Source organism: Carlito syrichta, unplaced genomic scaffold (genome assembly GCF_000164805.1).
Source record: "Carlito syrichta isolate Samal-C Ts95f unplaced genomic scaffold, Tarsius_syrichta-2.0.1 Scaffold119772, whole genome shotgun sequence".
Classification (NCBI taxonomy): Eukaryota; Metazoa; Chordata; class Mammalia; order Primates; family Tarsiidae; genus Carlito; species Carlito syrichta.
Window position 1 is genome coordinate 436,787 of NW_007063868.1, and position 25,731 is coordinate 462,517.

Consider the following 25,731-nt stretch of genomic DNA (forward strand, 5'->3'; position numbering starts at 1 on the left):
CAGCAGTGATAAAGATATTATGATAAAGACATCATAGCCTTGTGACTTGATCCAGGTGTTTAACTTCTTGGGCCCCAGTTTCCACATTTTTGTTAATTATCATAGAAAACACGAAATAAGTTGATTGAAACTTCACCTTTGGCAGTAATCCTAATAAATGTAAATGGGTTATACCTGCTCACTAAATGACAAGAGACTCTTGGATTCAACTGGGGGGGGGAATGGCATACGTAAAACAAAATGACTCTAGAAGGGTTGAACTGATGGGATAGAAAAATACACACCAGGCAAATATTACTATCAATCAAAATAGAATTCATAAATTAATTGGGATTAAAAAAAGAATATTTCGTAATGTTAGCAACCTACTAAAATAACTATGATCTTGTATGTATTCAGAGAATTAGAAGGTAAATCATAGTGAGAAATTTTACTACACTCTGTCACTTGTAATTAGACAAAAATTAGCACCACTACAGAGTATTTGAAGTCTATCTTCCTTTTCCTGTGAGTCAGAGTCTCACTTTGTTGCTCAGGCTGGAGTGCAGTGGCACGCTTATAGCCACCGCAGCCTCGTCCTGCTGGTCTCAGACGATCCTTCCACCTCAGCCTTCCAAGTAGCTGGAACCACAGATGTGTACCATCATGCTTAGCTCATTTTTTAATTTACTGTAGAGACAGGGTCTCGCCAAGTTGCTCAGGCTGGACTGTACAACCCCTGGACTCAGGTAATTTTCTCGCCTCCACCTCCCAAAGTGCTGGGATTACAGGAGTGAGCCACCATGCCCAGCTGAAGTCTACCTTTCTTAACAAGGTTTTATCAGATAGGTCTCTGTCCTTCAAGATGGTCTAATTCTATGAACTAAGGCTGAAGTTTGTACAGCTATGTTGTGCTTTTTTATAACAGTGCTCCTGCAAAGCTGCAGGTACACTGGAAAAGTGAATGATACTTTTATAAAGGACTTGGTATACTTATGACATTTCTTGCATGGTTAATTATCACGTGAGGACTTTTCCTGTATGTCTTTGTGAGTAAGAACTCTGAATGCTTAAGATGGAATCTTGGTCCCTTAATGGCACTCGCTCCATGAGTTCTGTCTCCCTGAGTAATAGTAGGCTCACTGGATTATTAAGAAACAGTGGTTTCTTGCAGATATTTCTCTTTATTGGCTGTTTGACACATGCTGCAGAGTGCCTCAGCAGGTAGAATATAAACAGGGTGTGACTCTTGCTTTCTGGCGTCTGAATAATTGAGAGGGTTGAGGCAAAATTCTCAGACACTGGGTTTGTGCAGTTTGGTTCCATCAAAGTCCTTAGCAGAACTTTTTTTCCTTTACTACTTCTTCTTTTTTTTTTTTTAAGACGGCACACCAGTATCCAGTGTATGCTTTTTCAGGTCTTTTATGAGTGAAGTAGGAGACTTTTAAGTGTTTGCAGAATAATTAAGTCTGTGAATTCTGCCAAAGTACTTAGTAGCATGTGGTTTTCTTCCTCAAACAAGGTTGGCAAATGTTGGTCACTTTCTTCATTTTTATTTAATTTATTTGTGCCCTTTATTAAAATTGGGTATTGAAGAAGTGTGTGTGTGTGTGTGTGTGTGTGTGTGTGTGTGTAGTGCCAGTGAAAATTCTGTTTGTAGCTTTACTCTCTGAAATCTGAATAGTTGAGACAAGATTTCTTTTCATAGGTAAAAACAAAATTTAAAAGAGGCATCTAAATTGTATTATGTGCATGGAGAAAATATGGGTTCATGTTTTTTGGTAGCCTGTTTTTAAAAAGTGACTTCCTTGAAAGTGGAGTGTCTGCCAGAGCTGTGTAGCTGTGAATCCTGTGTGTTTCAGGCTTTGTGACTGATGGAGATGGTACCAGAATGGTGACTTGAATTGGCTTTGCCCCTTGGCCTCACCTTTCAGTCCTGCATCTGCCACTCATCCAGGCAGCCAGCCCACACACAAATAATTAGTAGGCACTTGATGTTACCAGGCACCCTGCTAGGAGTTATAAAGACAGTATGATGGGGACATGACCTCAAAAGGCTATGGTGTATTGATGGCAAGTAAATTGAAGTTTTGTAGTTGTGAGGCATCCTTATCATAAATGATAGGTCAGAGGTATGCAAAGGGTCTGGGAGGGAGTTCCTACGGAGCCATCTAAGGTCGTCTAATTCAGGTGGTCGTGGTGGTGGCGGTGAGTGATTCAGGGAGGCTTCCTGGATGAGATGACACATGAGCTAGGATTTGTGGGAATTAGAGCTGTTCTTGGTGGTAGGTTTGGCATTGAGACAAGAATGTAACTTTTCCTGCAGGAGTTGAAAGAGTTTAGGACAGGAATAGTGGGCCCAGGCTGGAGGATGTACAGGCCCCTCCGAAAGAGTCTCAGTTTCTCTTCCAAGGGTTCTGGGCATGGTTCTGAAGGCATGGGGAGCCTTGCCTTCCATTGGTGGCTTTTAGTCAAGGGGAATGAAACGATTAGAATTACGCTTTAGAACGGTCCTTCTAAGCAATGTAGTGGGATGGACTGGGTCCTAAAATTAGAGGTGAGTTGCTGGAATAAGAAAACCTTACTGAGCTAGCTCATGAGATTTTCAGGAGGCACAAGCAACCTTAGGACCTGAAGATGGGGGGAGAGGGAAAAATGGAAGACGACTATGCGGTGTCTGGCTGGGATACCTGGGAGAAATGAGGGTGCCATTCAATGAGGAAGGGATGCAGGGAAAGCAGAGAGCAGTGGTTGGGATCATAAGTTTGGTGCTAGACAGATTGCTGGTTCTAAGGAGACAATTGCACTCAGCTGTCCAGGGAGCAGCTGTGAGCACAGGGGAGGAGTCAAAGGCAGGGAAGTGGGTGATGCCCCTCAGGGAGACTCTGCAGAGTAACAGAAGAGGGCGCTGGAATGAAGCTTGGGCATCACTGTGGTTTTTATTTTTTGTTTTTTGAGTCAGAGTCTCACTTTGTTGCCCAGGCAGGAGTGCAGTGGCACGCTCACAGCCACTGCAGCCTCAACCTTCTGGGCTCAGGTGACCCTTCCACCTCAGCTTTCCAAGTAGCTGGAACTACAGGTGAGCAACACCAGGCCTGGCTAATTTTTTTTTTTAATTTATTGTGGAGACAAGGTCTTGCCAAGTTACGCTAGTCTCAAAGCCCTGGGCTCAGGCAATCCTCTCGCCTCCGCCTCTCGAAGTGCTGGGATTACAGGCATGAGCCACCATGCCCAGTCTGAAGAAAATTGTTTATGAACAAAAGCCTGTGAATGTATCTGATATCTGTGCAACATAGAAAATAAGTATAGCCCCGGACTCAGTATCTCAGCCTGTAATCCCAGCACTTTGGGAGGCCAAGGCGAGTGGATTGCCTGAGCCCGCAGGTTCTAGACCAGCCTGGGCAACTTGGTGAGACCTCGTCTCTACAGTAAATAAAAACTTAGCTGGGCGTGGTAACACGTGCCTGTAGTTCTGGCTACTCGGAAGACTGACGCAGAAGGATCACCTGAGCCCAGCGGGTAGAGACTGGGGTGCCCGTGAGTGTGCCACTGCACTCCAGCCTGGCTGACAGAGGGAGACTCCAACTCAAAAAAAAAAAAAAAAGAAGTGTAACATCTTGGAAAGTAACAGAACAGATAACGCATTTTCCCTTTGGGCTGTGCCAAGTATTGACTTTCAGAATTTTAATCAATGTAGAGGAGAACAAATAGAATACTTCCATAGCCTGGTGGTGGTAACACTGCAGTTTTTTTCCTAATGGTTATGACCTTGTGGTAGCCAATGCTAGAGCCATTTGAGTCTCTGCCTCATAGCTCCCACTCTGGTGATCAAGTCAAGGGAACCAGAGCAAGTCAGATAATAGAGGTGTGAGGGCCCTTCTCCTCAAGGGGAGATTACCTTGTCTTGTGCCAGCCTTGGGCAGTCCTCTCCAGCTTTCCTGTTGGTGGAACCACCAGGCAGTGCTCCAGTGTGGCCATGGCTTCCTATCCTCTTGCCTTCTAATCTTCCCACAGCCATTTAAGAAACACAGATTACTTCACCAGCCCTTGGGATGCATGACTGATGGCACCATGGGAAAATCCAACCCGTTTTAGATAACTCCCTGGGACACCTGTATGTGTGATATAAACTGCCCTCACAGCTGGCACACTCCCTTGTTGAAGTGGGTGGGAGGATAATGATGTTTGGAACATGCTGGAGCTTTGGAATCCCCGTGCCCTGGGTACACTCTTTTTCACACTCTCCTTAACTCTGGTTTCTTCATCCTCAGTCACTCCCTTGCCCCTGTTGAATGCTTAGAAGGACCATGGTCCTTTCACCATGGTCGTGGTGGAGGGTGGGATGTTTTGCCTTGAAATTGTCCTGAAGAATAAAAATTTGGTTCTATCACTATGAGAACTCAGCTGTGTGACAAGGACATTGAACAGATGTAGAATATTGAAGAAAAAATGTTTATGATATCAAATTCTAGATACCTGAATGAAACAATTGAATAAAAAGAATAATTTGCCGGGCTCGGTGACTCAGCCTGTAATCCTGCGCCTTTTGGGAGGCTGAGGTGAGTGGATTGCCTGAGCCCACGGATTCAAGACCCGCCTGGGCAGCGAGACCTCATCTCTACAATAAATCAAAAAATCAGCCGGGCGTGGTAGCGCATGCCTGTAATTCCGGCTACTCGGAAGGCTGAGGTGGAAGGATCGCTGGAGTCCAGCAGGTGAGCCTGCGGTGGCCAGGAACAGCCACTGCGCTCCAGTCTACGGTGACAGAGTGAGACTCAAAAAAAAAAAAAAAAAAGAATTTACAGCATCATTTTTTGATTTGTAGTACACAAACTGGTAAGTACTTTTGCTTCCCATTCACCTCTGTTTTAAGGAACAGTGTTTTTAAATAATACCATTACGAGGCCAGGTGCAGTGGCACACGCCTGTAATTCCAGCACTTTGGAAGCCTGAGGCGGGAGAATTGCTTGAGCCCAGGAGTTTGAAATCAGCTTGGGAAACATAGTGAGACCTTGTCTCTACAAAACATAAAATAAATCAGCCAGGCATGGTGGTATGCCTGTAGTCCCAGCTACTCAGGAGACTGAGGCAGAAGGATCACCAGAGCCCAGAAGGTCAAGGCTGTGGTGAGCCATGATCATTCCACTGCACTCCAGCCTTGGTGACAGAGTGAGACCCCGACTCAAAAATAAACAAACAAACAAATAAATAACACGAAGGAAGAGCAGTTAGAAAAAACTGTGCCTAAGTTCTCTGAATGACTTATTTTAAGCTTAAGAAAAGATTGACACTTGTTTATTGAGAGATTTGTGAAGAGCAGTTGGGGACTGGAGGTGAGCCATGGGTAGGAAGAGAGACTTACAGTTGGGGGCAGGACGAGGACCTTAGTGGGGCTCACTCAAATGGTGCAAATGGCAGCACAGGTTGGGAGCTGCCCTGCAGGCCGCGGTGTGGCATGTTCCCATCGGTCAGCAGGTGGCACCAAATAGCCGAATCTTTTCTGGAGAGAGGTAATGCTTTGCCTCGGTTTCACCTCCACTTGGGTTAAATTTCACTTTCTGTAAGTCCAGAACTTGGGAGACAGAATCCTTCAAGGCTGAATTTTATTAGCATCTTTTGTATTGAAAATAGTCATGAAAATTAACCATCTCCAAGGCCAAATGGTTACATGACAATATTCATTTTCTTTCTTTTTGTTGAAGGGGTTATGATTCTGGATGTTAACTGCAACTGTAAGATCATTCAGCAGAACACACTTACTGGATTAGGTTTCTAAAATTGTGTTTTTGTGAAATTCCATAAATACTAGTGTAGGTGTTAAAATTAATCTACCCATGAATGTATGTTTTTGGGATTGATTATGTCTGTCTGATGGGAATCCAGGATTTTACTCCTGTCCAGAACTTTTCTGTTAGAGAAAAGTGACAGTTTGAGTTGCAGATGTTGTGGCTCAGTTGTAAGATGGGCTCAGTGCTTCTTTCTTAGGAATACGTGGGATGTTGGCAATGTTCTTAGATAGCTTGTGAGAAAACAGCTAAGGACAAAAGAGAGGTCAGATATTCTCTTGTACCACCCGATATTCTGCTATTTAAGGTGCAGTTAATTTGTTTCAGCATAATTTATTTACCAGGGAAACTTGGTTGCATGTGATATATGTGGTTAGGTGCTAGGATTTGGAGAAAAGATGCATCTGATGCACAGTAAGAGAAAAGTTTCTTTTCTGCTCACATGACTTTGCTTATTTCTTTGTATGATGGCCTACGTGAGGGGGAAGCTTATCTCCGGCATGGTCCCTCTGTATTGCTAGGCAGTGTCTGCTTGTATTAGCACACAGGCTGTAGTGAGGGGGCTGCTGCCTCCAGCCCATGTGCACATTGAACGAGACTTGCACTAAATGGGTATCCAGGCACAAAAACCTTATGATAAAATTTTGAGTCTTAAGATGTTGGTAGCAGACATCTCTTTCTTGGGATATCTTCCTACCCCTAAAAGGGGGGATCATTTTCTTCCTTTTCTTCTTCTTCTTTTTTTTGTTGAGGTGGAGTCTTACTCTGGTGCCCAGGCTGCCATGCAGTGGCATGCTCACGGCCACTGCAGCCTCTACCTACTGGGCTCGGGCGATCCTTTCACCTTAGCCTTCCACATAACTGGAACTATGGACACGCACTACCATACCCGGCTAATTTTTTGATTTATTGTTGAGATGAGGTCTCACCAAGTTGCCCAGGCTGGTCTCAAACCCCTGGGCTCAGGCAATCCTCTCGCCTCGGCCTCTCAAAGTGCTGGGATTATAGTCTTAAGCCACTGCACCTGATCTATCCCCCTTTTCTTCTTACATTTGCAGATTAACATAACTTACTTAGCTCTGTATGCCTGACTGAGCCTAAGTCCCTGCAGTGAATTTAAAATTTTAACCACATCAATAAAAATGAAGCACAGCGCCTCACTCAGTTTCCTGAAGCCTTGGGTCTAGTCAGCCCTTCACCAGATCCTGTCTCGGTTCTCCCTCTGAAGCATATCCACCTCTTTTTTTTTTAATTGGAGTCTCACTCTGTCACCCAAGCTGGAGTGCAGTGGCACACTCACAGCCACTGCAGACTAGACCTCCTGGGCTCAGGTGATCCTTCCACCTCAGCCTTCCAAGTAGCTGGAACCATAGGCATACACCATCACGCCCAGCTAATTTTTAAAATTTACTGTAGAGACGAGATCCCACCAAGTTGCCCAGGCTGGTCATGAATGTGTGGGCTTAGGCAATCCTCTCACCTCTGCCTCCCAAAGTGCTGGGATCACTGGCATGAGCCACTGCATCCAGCCACATCCACCTCTTAACTATCTCCACTCCATCACCCAAGGCTGGGCCACCACCATCTTTGGGGTGGCCTTCTGAGAGGCCCCTGCTTCCATTCTTGCCTCCTAGAATCTGTTTTCCACACAACACTAGGAATACTCTCTTAACATGCATGCAGTGGTCAGTTATTAGCTTAAAAATCCTGCGGTGAGCCGGGCTTGGTGGCTCAGCCTGTAATCCCGCGCCTTTGGGAGGCTGAGGTGAGTGGACTGCCTGAGCCCACGGGTTCGAGACCCGCCTGGGCAGCAAGACCTCATCTCTACAATAAATCAAAAAATCAGCCGAGCGTGGTAGCGCCTGTAATTCCGGCTACTCGGAAGGCTGAGGTGGAAGGATCGCTGGAGCCCAGCAGGTCAAGGCTGCAGTGGCCGGGAGGGAGTGGCCACTGCACTCCAGTCGAGGTGACAGAGTGAGACTCCAACTCAAAAAAAAAAAAAAAAATCCTGCAGTGGCTACCTGCCACACTTGGGCTCACAGAGCCCGTCCTGGTGTCACCTGCCTCCCTCTCCAACCTTGTCTCCTTGCCTTTCCCCTGCCCACCGGACTCTAGCAACACAGTACCCTCCGCTTGTCCAGCATGCATGATGTCTCCTCTGCCTGGAATGCTATTCCACTTGTCTGTGATCCATTTCTTTTGACATTGAGTTCTGTTTCAATACCAAGTTAGTGAGGGCTTCCTTGACCACCAGCTCTGAAGTCCTTCACTCTCTGTCACATGACTCTACTTTCATTTTCTTTTCTTTAAACTCTTGTCCAGCTCCTCCTACTAGGACATAAGCTTCCCTAGAGCTAGGTCCTTATCTTGTTTATCTTTATCTCCAGCATCTGGCACAGCTCAGAGTACCTAATGTAGTAAGTCCTCGGTATATTGGTTCAATGAGTGAATAATAGGTGTTCAAAGAGAGAGCTATCGTCTCTCTCACAATTTTCTGAAGGCACTGTGCTAAGGTAAAGACAGCAGTGGGCCAAAAAGTTGAGGCCTAGGTTGTTTTTGTTTTTTGTTTTTTGTTTTTTTTGAGACGAAGTCTCACTCTGTCATCCAGGCTAGAGTGCAGTGGCGCAATCACGGCTCACTCCAGCCTCAACCTCTTGGGCTCAAGCGATTCTCCGGCCTCAACCTCCCAAGTAGCTGTGACTACAGCTGCATGCCACTACACCTAGCTAATTTTTTTTTGGAAGAGAAAAGGTCTTGCTATGTTGCCCAGGCGGGTCTTGAACTCCTGGGCTCAAGCAATCCTCCTGCCTCTGCTACCCAAAGTGCTGGGATTATAGATGTAAGCCACTGAGCCTGGACCAAGGTCTAGATTCTTGTCTCATATTTACCTATGGAAAGCACTGTGACCCTAGGTGAGTTCCTGGGGGGGGGGTATTAGTAGTGAAATTTATTAATCATTTATTGAGCGTCTACTAGTGCTTTCTTTGGTTCCATATACTTACGTCTTTTTGTTTTTTTGAGTTGGAGTCTCATTCCATCGCCCAGGCTGGGTTCCATGTACTTATGTCTTGATCTTAGGCATCGGTTTTTAAATATGTAAGTGAGGTGTTTATATATAATGATCCGTTAGTTCCCTTGTATAACATTTTATGAATTTATAGGAGAAGCTAGAATATTCTAATTTATGGTGATACACAATAGAAATAATGGGTTTAATCAGAAGCCCCAAGTAGGTGTTGGTCCAACTCTGATCAGACTTTAAAATTGCAGTGTTTAGACTTTAGGAAGAAGGAAGAAACCCATTTTGGGGGCATCCATCATCTCATTCAGTCCTCTCAACAACTCATAAAGTATCTTTCTTCTGTAATGGTTGGGGAAACTGAGGCTCAGAGATACTTAGTAACTTGGCTAAGGTCACACACCTGTTAATGAGGCAGTGCTGAAGTCCAAAACCAGCTTTGACTCAAGAAGACCCAATCCTGGCAAGCACTGATTGTTTTACTCTCTGCTCACCTTTCTCCCAGTAGGTTTCATGGGGACTGGATACACTTTAGATGTCTAAATAGGTTCTTCTTTTTCCTTCTCACAGAACTCTAAGAAGGAGCTGATGTGGAGGAGCAGCTGAGACAGTTCAAGATGACAACCACAGTAGCCACAGACTATGACAACATTGAGATCCAGCAGCAGTACAGTGATGTCAACAACCGCTGGGACGTCGATGACTGGGACAATGAGAACAGCTCCGCACGGCTCTTCGAGCGGTCCCGCATCAAGGCTCTGGCCGGTGAGTCTCCTTCATACCTGTCCCAGAGGTCCAGGATGCCATACAGTTCCTTTTAAAACCATCCACCCTGTGCCCGTTAGGGCTACCCTGTTGAAAGTTGTCTCCCCTCTACTTAAATAAACATATCCATGACAACAAGCTTGTAAAGTAGCTTCATTTTTGGAGAGCTGTCAATTCCAATGGTCAAAATGATTCAGAGCAGAGTGTTATTTATAGCAATTCAGAAAGAGCTGACTTAAGTTTATAAGAATTCTTTTATTTTTGACACATCTTACTTTTCAAAATATTGAAGCATACTGTACCTTATACACAAAAATATACAAATTAACTGTGTATCTGTGATATATTAACTGACCTGACCTGTACCAAGGTTGGTTAGTATCACATGCAAGGATTTTAGATCTGAAAAGCGGTAGCTTAATCTGGTAGAGGCATATTTAATGAAGTAACAGGTAAGTTTGCCATTGATTCATTAAAATTCTTGGGAACACATCTTTTCTTTGTGGTTTCTCATTTCCTTATTACTGTTGAATACTTAGAGCACACTTTTTCACAATGGTCCTGGTGGGGGCGGGGTGTGTTTTACCTTAAAATTGCCCTGAAAATCAGGAAAGGGTTCTGTCACTCTGGAAACGTAACAGTACTGAATATATGTAAACCAGGGTCAAAGTGGAGCATATTCAAGGGCCTGTATCTGTAATCTGAGATTCCAAATGAAATTTTTACCAATTAAGAAAACGGGTATATGATTTCTTTCTTAAAACCTTTAATTATAAATAAATCAAGGTCATGATGTGAGCAGGTAAGTTTACTGTTAATTGTGACTATAACTGGCTTTTCTGTTACTTTTTAATGGAATATAGTTATGAAGCAAGTGCCATTTAGAGTTGACTGGATTGCAGGCGAAAGGAAACCTAAGCCAAAGTGGTTTAAGTGGCAAAGAAAATGTATTGGCCACAAAGTAGGCAAATTCAGTCTTTAAGCAAGGCTTACTCCTGGGCTCAGATGGTATCACCAGAATCCAGTACATTTCTCTCCGCTTTTTGGTGTTATTCATTGCAGGTTCTATCCTGTAGTCCCAAGATGGCTGCCCCAGGTCCCAGGTCCCCTGGGCTTTACTGACACCCAGCAGAAAGGAGCAGGCTTTTCTGCTTCCCGTGGTCCTGGGATCAGTCTGGCTGGTCTGACTGATCATGTCTTGGGTCATGTGCCTCTCCCACTGGAGTTGAAGAATGTGATATCCTGATAGAATTCTAAACAGGATGCACTTCTAGAGTGAGAGTTGGGTTAGTCCCAACCAAACAGCTTGGCTGGAAAAATTGGAATATAACAGGAAGGAGGAAGAGGGGAATGGGATGTTGGGGATACAGCCAAATAAATGCTATAGGAAAAGTATTCAGTTGCCTTAGGATAATTTGTCTCTTGAGTGGTGGTGCTTTACAGAGCTTGCCTGGATGAAAGATTAATCAGATAGTTACTCTGGAATTGGGGCTTTATTTTCTAGCTCATTCGTTAACATGGAACTTTATGAAAATCATGATCCTGGCTGTGCTAGTGAATTGATTTGTATTTTAATCTTTTACTTCTTTTTCTTGAGTCTTCATTTGAGTGTTTAGGCCAGTATGCTAGTGGTCAATTACCTGTGATCATGAATCTTTTACTTTCTGATTCCTGGCTATGTATTATCTCTCTTTTAAGGGTTATTTTACTTATAAACTGTGGAGCAGTTCCTTGCTTTTTGCATGTGGTCTTTCCTACAATTTCAGAGGAGAGCTCCTAGCTGTCCTTAATATCCATAAGGTCCCTGAATAACTGTTGTCACGGTAATTAATAGCAAGCACTCAATATGGTGCTTACTGTGTGCCAGACGTAGTTCCAAATACTTTGTGTATATTAAAAGTTAATCCCATGATAATCATAGGAGAGAGATGACTATTATCTGCATCGTATAGATGAGGAAACTGGGGCCCAGAGAGATTAACTAGTTTGCATAAGGGCACACTGCGGCTGAGGGCATACTGGCTCTGAAATATATACTTTGTTACTTTTCTATATTTAGTAAAATAAAAACATTTATTTAAAACTTAGTGGGGGGTCCAGGTGCAGTGGCTCATGCCTATAATCCCAGCACTTTGGGAAGCAGAGGTAAGAGGATTGCCTGAGCCCACGGGTTCAAGACCAGCCTGGGCAACTTGGCAAAACCTCATCTCTACAGTAAATAAAAAAATTAGCCAGGCATGGTGGCATGTGCCTGTGGTTCCAGCTACTTGGAAGGCTGAGGCTGAAGGATTTCCTGAACCTAGCAGGTTGAGGCTGCAGTGGCCGTGAATGTGCCACTTGCACTGCAGGGTGGGCAACAGTGAGACTCCGAATCCAAAAAAAAAAAAAAAAGAGAGAGAGAGAGAGAAGAAAGAAAAGAAAAGAAAGAAAGAAAAGAAATATATATTTTCCTTGTCCTCTTGTCCTGGCTCCTCACACAAAGATCTTTAATCCTTTGGAGTTTCCTGAGTGATAGGAGTGTCTTTTGCTATTCATCTCACCTGAGTTTATGCTCATGAGCTGACTTAGTGTGAGGCTGGCTTTAGGATGAGGTTGCTTGCGCAAGGTCAAGAGACTAGTAGGTTGGACCTTTCAACCTCACCCACCAATCTCTGGGGAGGTCCTGCAGGGAGGGTGGGGTGCCCTGAGGAGACATGAAATCTCTGCTCCCCCATACTACCTTGCCCTATACACGTCTTCCATTTGGCTCTTCAGAGTTGTATCCTAACCGGGCTCGGTGGCTCAGCCTGTAATCCCGCGCCTTTGGGAGACTGAGGTGAGTGGATTGCCTAAGCCCGCGGGTTTGAGACCCGCCTGGGCAGCGAGACCTCATCTCTACAGTAAATCAAAAAATCAGCCGGGTGTGGTAGCGCATGCCTGTAATTCTGGCTACTTGGAAGGCTGAGGCGGAAGGATCGCAGAGCCCAGCAGGTCGAGGCTGTGGTGGCCGGGAGTGGCCACTGCACTCCAGTCTGGCCAACAGAGTGAGACTCCAACTCAAAAAAAACAAACAAAAAAACAGAGTTGTAGCCTTTATAATAAGTTGGCAAATGTATGTAAAGTGTTTTTTTGAGTTCTGTGAGATGTTCTAGTATATTATTGAACCTCAGGGGCAGGCTCTTGGGAACTCCTGAATTTATAGTCAGTTAGTCAGAGGTACAGGTGACCTAGTACTTGCAACTGGTGTCTGATGTGGGACCAGTCTTGTGGGACTGAGCCCTTTACCCTGTAGGATTGGACACTGACTCCATGTAGATGGTGTCAGAATTGAATTGAATTATATATATAGTATACCTCGTTGGTGTCTTGAGAAACAGACTCCTATGATATCTCACAGGGGAAATAGCATCTCTGGCATAGTACATACATGCCAGGTTTTTGTTGTTGTTGTTTAAGAGACATGTTCCCGTTATGTTGCCTAGGCTAGAGTGCAGTGGTGTGATCATAGCTAAAACAGTCCTTCTGCCTCAGTCTCCCAAGTGGCTGGAACTACAGGCATGGGTCACCACACCTGGCTATGTCCGTTTTTTGTTGTTGTTGTTTTTAATGTAGAAATCAGGCCTGTGATCACTTGTCAAGAGCTAGTTTATCATTACAAAGATGAATCAGCCTGGAGTTGGGTCACTTCCACTGCTCAATTATTTTTATTCTCCTTAAATTTTTTGCTTGAAAATCAAAAGTCTGGTGCATATGTCAGTCACTCATCACCTCCTCTGGCTCCTTACTAGCCGAAACATCAGCCTGCTAACCAGGGGAAGCACCGGTTGACCTGGAGCACCTGGCAGGATTGAAAACAGTGGCTGACCAGGCTCGGTGGCTCAACCTGTAATCCCAGCACTTTCTCAAAGAAGAGAAAACTTGCTGGGCTCGGTGGTTCAGCCTGTAATCCCCTGCTTTGGGAGGCTGAGGTGAGTACATTGCCTGAGCCCACGGGTTCAAGACCCACCTGGGCAACTTGGCGAGACTTCGTCTCTGCAATAAATCAAAAAATTAGCCGGGCGTGGTAGTGCTTGCCTGTAGTTCCAGTTACGTGGAAGGCTGAGGCAGAAGGATCACCGGAGCCCAGCAGGTCGAGGCTGCAGTGGCCGGGAGTGGCCACTGCACTCCAGTCTGGGTGACAGAGTCAGACTCCAACTCAAAAAAAAAAAAAAAGAGAAAAGCTTCAGCTGAAACCTTCCCCCTCACACAAGTTGGGTGAAGGGGGAGAGTGTTTCAACTCTTCAGCTTGTAAAAATTTAAGACTTAGATATATGTTAAGAAAATAATTAGAATTAATATTTACTGTCCAGGTGCAGTGTCTCATGCCTATAATCCCAGCATTTTGGGAGGCTAAGGTGGAAAGAATGCTTGAGCCCAGGAGTTAGAGACCAGCCTAGGCAACATAGTGAGACCTTGTCTCTACAAAAAAATAAAAATAAAAATGTGGTACACACCTGTAGTCCCAGCTACTCAGTAGGCAGAGGCGGGAGGATCTCCTGTACCTAGGAAGTTGAGGCTGGAGTGAGCCATGATCATGCCACTGTACTCTAGCCTGGGCAACAGACCTTGACTCAAAATAATAATAAATAATAATAATATTGACTATTGTTACATACTCAAAAGTATTATATAATTCTATATAAAAATATGTATACATATCAAAAGCATATTAACATGCAATCATCACATCAAATGATTAATGAAATATTTTACATTTTTATATTATCTTTGCAATATGCCTTTTTTTTATATGCAAGAGACTGATGAGATATATACTACTTATGCCTAAAATTGAATGTGGACTGAAAACATGATAGATGGTACGGCCCTCGTTCCATAGTTTACCATTTACAGTTCAGCAGGAAGACGAGGTGAGCATTGGCCAGTCCTGTTGACTGGCAGAGATCACGTCATGCCGATTCATCCTGGAGGCAGTGCCCTGTGAAGTGATTTTTATGTCTTCTGTAAATGATTTCCTGCATCCCATGATGGCATGCCCACATTCCTGACCTCTGACCAGTTGCCTCAGTTTTGTGGAACATGTGGTGATTCAGAATAAACTGACCTTTTTGGAAATCAGCATTTTATTTGAAATAGAAAGAAAACACAAAACTTTAACCTATTAAAGAAACGTCAAAGATAAATGTTTTCTTTTTTACAAATGAAAGGAGTTTATGATTTTGGTTTGTGTTTCGTGTTGTCAACGAAAAAAAGTCAGCTTTAAAAGAATTAGTTTTGATCAGAAGTCTTACTGAGGGCTGGAGCCCAGGAGCAGGCCTATCAAACTGCTACAAAGCAGTATTTCAGCTCACAGTTTACATACATACTCCAACTAAAAAAAAAGCATAATAACATCTTAAGTATCTAATACTACATTCAGATATTTTTATTGTTTATTTTTATTTTTGAGTAGGAGTTTCATTCTGTCACCTAGGCTGGAGTGCAGTGCCATGCTCACGGCCACTGCAGCCTGAACCTGCTGGGCTCAAGTGATCCTTCTGCCTCAGCCTTCTAAGTAGCTGGAACAGGAGCACGCCACCACACCTGGCTAATTTTTTGATTTATTGTAGAGACGAGGACTTGCCAAGTTGCCCAGGCTAGTCTTGAACCCCTGGACTCAGGCAATCATCTCGCCTCTGCCTCCCAAAGTGCTGGGATTATAGGTGTGAGCCACCATGCCTGGCTGATTTTTTTTTTTTTTCCAAAAAATGTTGTAGAGAGGTGGTAATAGAAAGCCTTATATGAATGTGCGTTTTTAAAAATGACAAAATTTAAAATGAGATTTTTTGGAAGATGTTACTCATCAGCATTTATGACATTATGACAGTGTAACTTGAGTGCCTTCACATAGACTTATTTTATTGGCTACAATGTTAGATCCTGACTGGGCTTGGTGGCTTATGCCTATAATTCCAGCACTTTGGGAGGCTGAGGCGAGAGGATTGCCTGAGCCCAGGGGTTTGAGACCAGCCTGGGCAATTGACGAGACTTCATCCCTACAATAAATTTAAAAATTAGCGGGGCATGGTGGTACATGCCTGTAGTTCCAGCTACTTGGGAGGCTGAGGCAGAAGGATTCCTTGAGCCCAGTAGGTCAAGGCTACTCTGGTCCTGAGTGTGCCACTGCACTTCAGCCTGGTCTACAGAGTGAGACTCCAACTAAAAAAAAATTGCTTGAGTCTAGAAGTTTGGGACCAGCCTACACAACATAGTAAGACTTTGTCTCCACAAAAAATAAAAAAAATAACCAGGCATGATGCTGCATGCCTATAGCCCTGGCTACTTGGGCTAAGGCAGAAGGATCACCTGATCCTTGGGAGGCTAAGGCAGAAGGATCACCTGAACCCAGGAGTTCGACGCTGCGGTGCGCCATGATCATGCCACTATACTGGAGCCTGGGTGACTGAGTGAGACCCTGACTCAAAAAAAACAATGCACCCACACACCCACACACCCACACCCACACACACACACACATACACACACACCCCTTTAGATCCTGCAGAACACATGTGAGCTTCAAAATACCCATCAAGTATTCAGTCTTAGGTTTGTTTTATGAAGCTGTAAGTAGTTGGCTCCTTGGCTAAGTGCAAATATAAATTCGGATGAGGAATAATGAATCAGATGAACAGTTATTTTTAAAATAAACACTTCTCCCCACCCCCCATTTTTTTTGAGCTGGAGTCTCACTCCATCGCCCAGGCTGGAGTGTGGTGGCACACTCATGGCCACCCCAGCATCGACCTGCTGCCAGTGATCCTTCCGCTTCAGCCTTCAAAGTAACCAAAACTACAGGCATGCGCTACCATACCTGGCTAATTTTTTATTTATTGTAGAAACGAGATCTCAGTCAGGTTGCCCAGGCTGGTCTCAAACCTACGGGCTCAGGCTGTCCACTCGCCTGGGCCTCCCAAAGTGCTGGGATTACAGGCTGAGCCACCGAACCCAGCCAGGTGTCAGCATTTTTAATAAACCTCCACGTGATTTTGATGTAGACCACACTTTGAGGAACACTTTTCTAAGTAGCAGCTTAAGTATTCTCACTTACTATTCAAATTCTGTTATCCTTGAGTATTCCTGATGAAGTGAAAATCAACTTTTTATTTCTCTTTTAAAATATTAGTCTGACCTTTCTCCCAGTAAGTCAGTCTTCGTTTATGTATTGATATCTTGATAACAAGAAGGCCTAATGGTCTGCCCAAACAGAGTGTTGTGCCATCTCCTGGCAGGAGAAGCGCATTCTTCTTGTAGCCCTTGGCCTCATTGCAGCCCGTCTGGGTGGACAGGCCCCACGGTGGAGGCGACTTGGGTCCTCCCTTCCGTCCCCATCACTGTCTGGACCTTGTAATTTGTGATCTCCAGGGGGTAGAAAATTTCTCTGGGTTTACGTGAGGTCTGCAGGGCTAAGTGAAATTAGTGGGACACTTGAAAAGTTTAACCTAAAAACTACTGCAGTTGAAGATAAAAGATTCAAGCACAGCGTTTTCCCAGGAGGAGAGAACTGGATTCTATATAGTGAAAATTAGAACAGAATTTATCATCAATTAACTGCAGATTTCATAAGCTATCATTAAAGCTATTTACTTAAATTATTTATTTAATCTCAGATTGACAGTCCTATACACGGAGGGAGGGAAACTTGTTTTGAAATCATAAAAGATTTTTTTTTCAGTCGGAGTCTCACTCCTTCGCTCATACTAGAGTGCAGTGGCACACTCATGGCCACACTCATGGCCACACTCATGGCACACTGATGGACTCTGGCAGTCCTTCCACCTCAGCCTTCCAATAACCAAAACTACAGATGCGAGCTACTACTCCCATCTAATTTTTTATTTATTGTAGAGACGAGGTCTCGTCAAGTTGCCCAGGCTGGTCTCGAACCGCAAGCTCAGGCAATCCATTCACCTCGGCCTCCCAAACTCACCTTGGCTTCCCAAACTGCTGGGCTGAGCCACCAAGCCTGGCCTAAAAGATTTTTAAGTTTACCTTTCTTGAGAGTTGTCTCAATGTCATTCCTGCCTATGATCTTGAGTTTTTAATTGGGTGATTTAGATATTGATGTTATATTTTCTTTTATTTTTTGATTTATTGTAGAGATGAGGTCTCGCCAAATTGCCCAGGCAGGTCTCAGACCCGCGGGCTCAGGCAGTCCACTCACTTCAGCCTCCCAAAGTGCGGGATTATAGGCTGAGCTACCGAGCCCAGCAGTGTTACATTTTCTGTGGTCACCTGTAATACAGTGGCCTTACTCAGAAACTTTCCAGAATGAAACTGTTAATCTACAGTTAACACTCGCCCTCCCCAATTTGAATAAATAAACAGATGCAACTCTTAGCACAAGGAGGTAATTTCAAGACCTCCAGTGGATGCCTGAAACCAGGGATGGTATCGAACCCAAGTGCTGTCAATCAGAATATGTGACTGTTTCTGTCTTCTATCCAACTATTTAATGCATTTTCCATCTTAACCAAGCTCTTATCATGCACTGTGGCCATTAACTTTCAGTTTGTGGTATGATAGGAAGACTGACATGAATATCTTTTTCCTTCTTCAATTTCATGGATAGAAGATTTGTTTTACCATAGATCTTAGCGACCTCCAAATGAGATTTCTTTTTCCTTATTGAGAATTTTCACCCTTTTTCTTAAAGGAAATACTTTATGGCTTCTCTCTGGCATATCTAAATTGCCAGCATCAGTCTGGGTGTGGTGACTCATGCCTGTAATTCCAGCACTTAGGGAGAAAGAGGCAGGAGGATTGCCTGAACCCAGATTTCAAGACCAGCCTGGGCAACATAGTGAGACCTTGTCTCAACAAAAAAAATTTTTAAATTATTTGGAGGCTGGGCATGGTGGCTCAAGCCTGTAATCCCAGCACTTTGGGAGGCCGAGGCAAGAGGATTGACTGAGCCCAGGGGTTGGAGACCAGCCCGGGCAACTTGGTGAAACCATAGCACGTTCCTGTAGTTCCAGCTAATTGGAAGACTGAGGCAGAAGAATCGCCAGAGCTCAGCAGGTCGAGGCTGTGGTGGCTGTGAGCGTGCCACTGTACTCCAGCTTGGGCAACAGAGTGAGACTCCAACTCAAAAATAATAATAATAATAATAAGTTGGGTGTGGTGTCACTCACCTGTAGTTCCAACTACTCGGGAGACTGAGAAAGAAGGATCACCTGGCCCTAGGAGGTTGAGACTGTGGTGAGCCATGATCATGCCACTGCACTCCAGTTTGGGTGATAGAGTGAGACTTCGACTCAAAAAAATAAAAAAGAATTGTCAGCATCACTTCTCTTGCTTCCTGGGGCCATTGTTAAGTAAACTAAATGTTACTTAAACTAAACAAGCATTGAGGTACCCCACAGCTGGTATGATCACAGGCCTGAAGCATCTACAGCCTTTGTCCCCTGGACCAAGAAGTGACTCACTTCGTGAGCAGGATAGGGCAGTCCAGCAGGAGATTTCATCACACTACTCAGGATGTCAGGATGGGATACCGTTGAAAACTCATGGCCACGGGCAGTGACTCAAACCTATAATCCCAGCGCTTTGGAAGGCCGAGGCGAGAGGATTGCCTGTGTGTATATGTGTGCTGTGAGCACGCATGCATGCAGGAGAGAGAGAGAGAGATCAGTCTTTCCCTCTAAATTATTGCAGCACTAATTGCCTATACTACTCTTCTGGCACTTGTATATGTAGGTAGTATCATGTAAATAGGTTTCCTCTTCCTAATTAGGTCACATCAGACCATATTTTATAGCTGTCTTCATGTATTCAAAGGCAGGCTGGCTCTGTATGTTCACTAGAAGGAAGTCTGGCATTATATATACACGTACACACAGCATACACATACATACAGTAGATCTCCTCAGCCTCAGTTTCCTTTTCTATAGTTGTAGTTACCCAAGGTCAACTGTGGACTAAAATATTAAATGAGTTGGAGTCTCACTCTGTCACCCAGGCTGAAGTGCAGTGGCATGCTCCCGGCCACCGCAGCCTTGACCTGCTGGGCTCAGGCGATCCTACCACCTCAGTCTCCCAATTAGCCAGAACTACAGGCACGTGCCACCATGCCCAGCTAATTTTTAAAATTTATTGTGAAGATGAGGTCTTGCCATGTTGCCCAGGCTGGTCTCAAACCTGTAGCCCAGGGGTTAAAGACCAGCCTGGTAACTTGATAAGACCTCGACTCTATAATAAATAAGAAAAATTGACTGGGCCCAGTGGCTCAACCTGTAATCCCAGCACTTTGGGAAGCCGAGGCGAGTGGATCTGAGCCCGTGGGTTCGAGACCAGCCCTGGCTACTTCGCGAGACCTCGTCTTTACAATAAATCAAAAATTACCTGAGCATGGTAGCGCACACCTATAGTTCCAGCTACTTGGAAGGCTGAGGCAGAAGGATCGCCAGAGCCCAGCAGGTTGAGGCTGCAGTGGCCGGAAGCGACCACTGCACTCCAGTCTGGGTGACAGAGTGAGACTCCAAACTCAACAACAACAACAAAAAAAGGTAGGGGTCTAGTCACATTAAGAGCACTGGAACTTGGAGAGAGGAGACAGGACTTGAACCTGCTAGGGGCTGCTTCAGTTTCCACTGCAGCAGAACTGAAGAGGCCAGACCGCAGGTCTCTGAGGACCCTTGTGACAACAAAGTCTGCTTTGGGCTGCTCAAAATGAGAGGCAGTCTCACACTTGGACTCACTGTCTAAGTCAGGTTGGGCTTTTCTTATCCGCACACCTAACACTCTGTTCAGACGTAACATTTTTATGTCCCAAGGGAGGGAGAACCGCTTCTTGCATGATAGAATGAATTTCTACAGTCACGATTAACAGGGATTTTTTTTTTTTTTTTTTTGAGTTGGAGTCTCACTCTGTCACCCAGACTGGAGTACAGTGGCTGCTTCCGGCCACCGCAGCCTCGACCTGCTGGGCTCCGGCGATCCTTCCACCCCAGACTTCCAAGTAGCTGGAACTACAGGCACGCACTACCACACCCAGCTAATTTTTTGATTTATTGTAGAGATGAGGTCTCGTCAAGTTGCCCAGGCGGGTCTTGAACATGCGGGCTCAGGCAATCCACTCACCTCAGCCTCCCAAGGCGCAGGATTACAGGCTGAGCCACCAGCCCGACTTAACAGGGATTTAATAGCGACTGTTATTTTCCTCACCGACTCTTGAGGCTGTGTCCCGAAATTATGCATTATTTGGGATTAATCGTGAGAGATGGTAGTCCCTAGTACATAGTAAAAACACCAGTATCGTTTGTGAAATCTGAATCTGAAAGAGCATTTAATATCCAAGAGCTTCATGAAGAGAAGGTCTGTTTAGGTCATTACACTAAGTCCCAGATTGTACCGTCAATTTATTTTTCACATCCGTAGTTTTCTCACCATGGGAATGCAGGAATCTTCCTTTCTGGAGTTCAGTTTCCTCTGGTTTCCTTCCCCTCCCCTCTCTCTTTACTACTGTAGACTCAATTGTCCCCCCTGCTTTGAAAGCTGCCTGGATTCCTGCTACTGTTCCTTGAGCCCACCTCTCATTCTCTTCTTGCCTCAGCAATGGCTGAAGTCTCACAGTAGCCGAGGCGAGTGGTCCAGGCTTGGGAGAACCAGCAGAGAAAAGCCTCCTGCCACCGTAGGTTGTGACTGGTCCTGTTCTTGTCAGCCTCTTACCACGCACTCATCCACTCTTCCTAGCCCAGCGCCCCCTCCTGCCCTTCAGTCTCCTAGCACCTGGACTCTCCTCCATCACCTCAGAGGACTTCTCTGACCCTCATTCCTTTTCTGTTTCCCCCTCCAACCCTAGCCTTTATCTGGACTCCTCATTCCCCCCACCAGAATACTTTCTTTAAGTCAGTCTCTTACTTTTGAGAAACATCAATCACCGTTTCTCTTTTTTTTTTTTTTTGAATTGAAGTCTCACTCTTTCACCCAGTCTGGAGTGCAGTGGCACGCTCATGGCCACTGCAGCCTCAACCTGCTGGGCTCAGGTGATCCTCCTGCCTCAGCCTTCTAAGCAGCTGTAATTACAGGCATGCGCCACCATGCCCGGCTAATTTTTTTTTTTTCATTGTGGAGATGAGGTCTCGCCAAGTCGCCCAGGCTGGTGTCGAACCTGTGGGCTCAGGCAGTCCTCTCACCTCGGCCTCCCAAAGTGCTGGGATTATAGGCATGAGTCTCTGCGCCCGGCTCAATCGTCATTTCTGTGAGAAAATCTTACAGAATTTTTTTTGTCATTGGTTTCTCCTTTTTTTTTTTCAAGAGACGGTCTCCCATCTCTTACCCAAGCTGGAGTGCAGTGATGCAATCATAGCTCACCACAGCTTTGACCTCCTGGACTCAAGAGATTCTCTCTCTTCAACCTTCTGAGTAGCTGGGACTAAAGGCTTGTGCCACCATGCCCGGCTAGTTTTTTTATTTTTTGTAAAGATAAGTTCTTGCTAGTTTGCCTAGGCTAGTCTCAAACTCCTGAACTCAAGCATTTCTCCCACTTTGGCGTCCCAAAGTACTGGGATCATAGGTGTGAGCCATCGTGCCTGGCCTGTGATTGAAATGAGAGAATATAGTATTTCTTTACTCGGAGACTACCTATATAGGCAAAAGAAGAAAAGTGTGTGTAACCTTTCTGCCTTCTTTTCTCTTTCCTGGCTCTGTCTGTACTCCCCATCAGATTTATTGAGGTATAATTTACATGCCATAAAATTTATCTCTTTAAAATATACAATTCAGCCGGGTGCAGTGGCTCACGCCTATAATCCTGACACTTTGGGAGGCAGAGGCGTGAGGATTGCCTGAGCCCGTGGGTTCGAGACCAGCCTGGGCAACATGGGGAGACCTTGTCTCTACCATAAATCAAAAAATTAGCTGGGTATGGTGGCACACACCTGTAGTTCCAGCTACTCGAAAGGCTGAGGTGGAAGAATTGCCTGAGCCCAGCAAGTCGAGGCTGCAGTGACCGTGAGCAGCATGCCACTGCACTCAAGCCTGGGCCACAAACAAATAAAATATACAGTTCAGTAGTTTTGTACAGCACAGAGTTGTGCAAATTTACCACTATCTAATTACAGAACATTTTATTTTATTATTTATTTGAGTTGGGTTCTCTCTCTGTCACCCAGGCTGGAGTACAATGGCATGATCATGACTCACTGAGCCTTGACCTCCTTGGCTGAGGTGATCCTTTTGCCTCAGCCTCCCTAGTAGCTGAAGCTACAGGTTTGTGCCACCATGCCTGGCTAATTTTTTTTTTTTTTTTTTTTGTAGAGATGAGATCTTGTTATGTTGCCCAGGCTAGTCTCGAACTCCTAGGCTCAAGTGATCCTCTTCAGCCTCCCAGTGTGCTAGGATTACAGGCGTGAGCCACTGTGCTTGGCCACCAGAACATTTTTATTACCCCCAAAAGAAATCCCATATATATTTTTTTCTAAATACATAAGCCATTTAAAAATTTTATTTATTTATTTATTTTGAGTAGGAGTCTCACTCTGTCACTGAGGCCAGAGTGCAGTGGCACGCTCACGGCCACTGCAACCTTGACTTGCTGGGCTCCGGTGATTCTTCCCCCTCAGCCTTTGAAGTACCCGGAACCATAGACACGCACCACCACGCCTGGCTAATTTTGTTTTTTATTGTAGAGATAAGGCCTTGCCAAGTTGCCCAGGCTGGTCTCGAACCCATAGACTCAGGCAATCCTCTCACCTCCACCTCCCAAAGTGCTGGGATTATAGGTGTGAGTCACTGCACCCAGCATCCCATACATATTAACAATTACTTCCCATTTTCCTTTCCTCCTAGCCCCAGGCAACCACTAGTCTACATTCCGACTCTGTAGATTTGCCTGTTCTGGATTTTCCATAAAAATGGAATCATACAATATGTGGCCTTTTATGATTGGCTTCTCTCACTTAGCAAAACGTTTTCAAGTTTCGTCCATGTTGTAGCATGTATCGGTACCGCGTTTCTCCCTCTGCTCTCCTATATAAATAGTAGTGGTGGATTAGTGAGAAAGAGCAGCAAATACTCTGTAAATGCTACCAACACCAGAATGCTGTGATTTTTATTTGGTGGTTCCCTGGGAACAGATGGCAGATCTGCTGGAAAGTACTGTAGACGTAGGAAGGCTTTCATTTTCCCAGATGTGATCATCATGAAAACCTACTGGTGGATGTTTGGTGTCTCATGTGGTCATTTTGTTCCCTTTATTAAATTTACTTAACATAGCTTAGATCTTTGGTCAGTTTTCTATCAAAGTGGACCTTGCTACCAAAGTACCAACAGAGAAAGATAAAAGGAAGACATTTAATTTATAGACCAGGCATTGATAAAGTACTGTGTACTTTATTTTTATTTTGAGTCAGAGTCTCACTCTGTCACCCAGACTGGAGTGCAGTAGCACAATCACAGCTCACCATAACCTCGACCTCCCGGGCTCAGGCGATACTTCCACCTCAACCTCCCAGGTAACTAGGACTACAGGTGCACACCACCATGCCCAGTTAATTTTTTAATTTTTTGTAGAGGCAAGGTCTTACTTGTTGCTGAGACTGGTCTCAAACTCCTAGGCACAAGCAGTCCTCCTACCTTGGCCTCCCAAAGTGCTGGGATTACAGTTGTGAGCCACTGCACTCAGCCAGTCCTGTGTACTTTAAGACTCAAGTCACATAATGAGAGCGAACTGAAAATGTCACAAAGTATATTCTCTAACTTAGCAATGTAATTCAAATATCTAAGATTTTTATTTAACCATCATCTTCAGTGATACCATTTGATTTTCTAATTATTAGAGACAATTGATGCTGAGAAGATGTTAAATAATCTCTTCCATTACATGTTTTGTTTTTTTTTTTGAGTTGGAGTCTCACTCTGTCGCCCAGACTGGAGTGCAGTGGCCACGAGCGGCCACCGCAGCCTCGACCTGCTGGGCTCCGGAGATCCTTCCACCTCAGCCTTCCAAGTAGCTGGAACTACAGGCGCGTGCTACCACGCCCGGTTCATTTTGATTTATTGTAGAGATGAGGTCTCACCAAGTTGCCCAGGCGGGTCTCGAACCCGTGGGCTCAGGCAATCCACTCACTTCAGCTTCCCAAAGGCGTGGGATTACAGGCTGAGCCACCAAGCCCGGCTACATGTTGATCTTTGACAACAAGTCAATTAAAGAAGATAGTTTTGATTATTAAACTATACATTTGTCAGTGTTTTGAGATGATCATATTCAATAGTAATCCAGTGGGAAAGGGTACGCGTTACAAAGAAGCTAATTATTTGGTCTGTGTTTACTGATTGGCTTCTCTGAAAAGAATCCTCATTCAAAAGTATTTCTGGGTAGTCATTCTGGTTGTAAGGAATAGAGATTCGACTGAAGTGAGAGGATTGATTGAGCCTGGGAGTTCAGCCTAGGCAACATAGCAAGACCTCATCTCTACAAAAAATAAAAAATAAAAAAAATTATCCAGCATGGTATCATGTACCTGTAGTCTCAGTTACTTGGAAGGCTGAGGCAGGAGGATTGCCTAAGGCCAAGAAGTCAAGGCTGTGGTGACCTGTGATTGTGCACTGTACTACAGCCTGAGTGACAGAGAGAGAAACTGACCCTGCCTCAAAAAAAAAGAGCTCCATTCTTAGAGCACTGACAGGTACCTGGTATTGGAGAGCTATTCCAGATTTTTAGCTGTACAGTAGTGACATGAGTACTATATTAGCATGTTCCTTGGTCACATGTAGTGTCTTTGGGCAAACAGACCATTTGTATAAAATAAGCAATGAATTTATATAAAAGTGTTATTATGGTTGGGCGTGGTGGCTCACATCTGTAATCCCAGCAGTTTGGAAGGCCGAGGTGAGAATTGTCTGAGTCCAGGGGTTTGAGAACAACCTGGGCAACTTGGTGACACCTATTTTTGTTTTTTTTATTTTTTTGAGTTGGAGTCTTACTCTGTTGCCCAGGCTGGAGTGCAGTGGCATATTCACAGCCACCCCAGCTTCGACCTGCTAGGCTCTGTCGATTCTTCCGCCTCAGCTTTCCAAGTAGCCGGAACTACAGGAATGCTACCATGCCTAGCTAATTTTTAAAGTTTATTTATTTTAGAGACGAGGTCTTGCCAAGTTGCCTAGACTAGTCTCGAACCCGCGGGCTCAGGCAATCCACTTGCCTCAGCCTCCCAAAGTGCT

General features: G+C 44.7%; 1 protein-coding gene across 1 annotated transcript in view; it reads left to right on the forward strand.

The window, feature by feature from the left end:
• The first annotated feature begins 9,344 nt into the window (after nt 1-9,344).
• SPTBN1 (spectrin beta, non-erythrocytic 1) overlaps nt 9,345-25,731 on the forward strand; it is a 168,996-nt gene continuing 152,609 nt past the window's right edge. Inside the window, exon 1 of the mRNA XM_008047968.1 lies at nt 9,345-9,549. Within this exon, the coding sequence (XP_008046159.1) occupies nt 9,402-9,549 (148 nt within the window). The 5' untranslated portion in view covers nt 9,345-9,401. The remainder of the gene's footprint in view (nt 9,550-25,731) is intronic.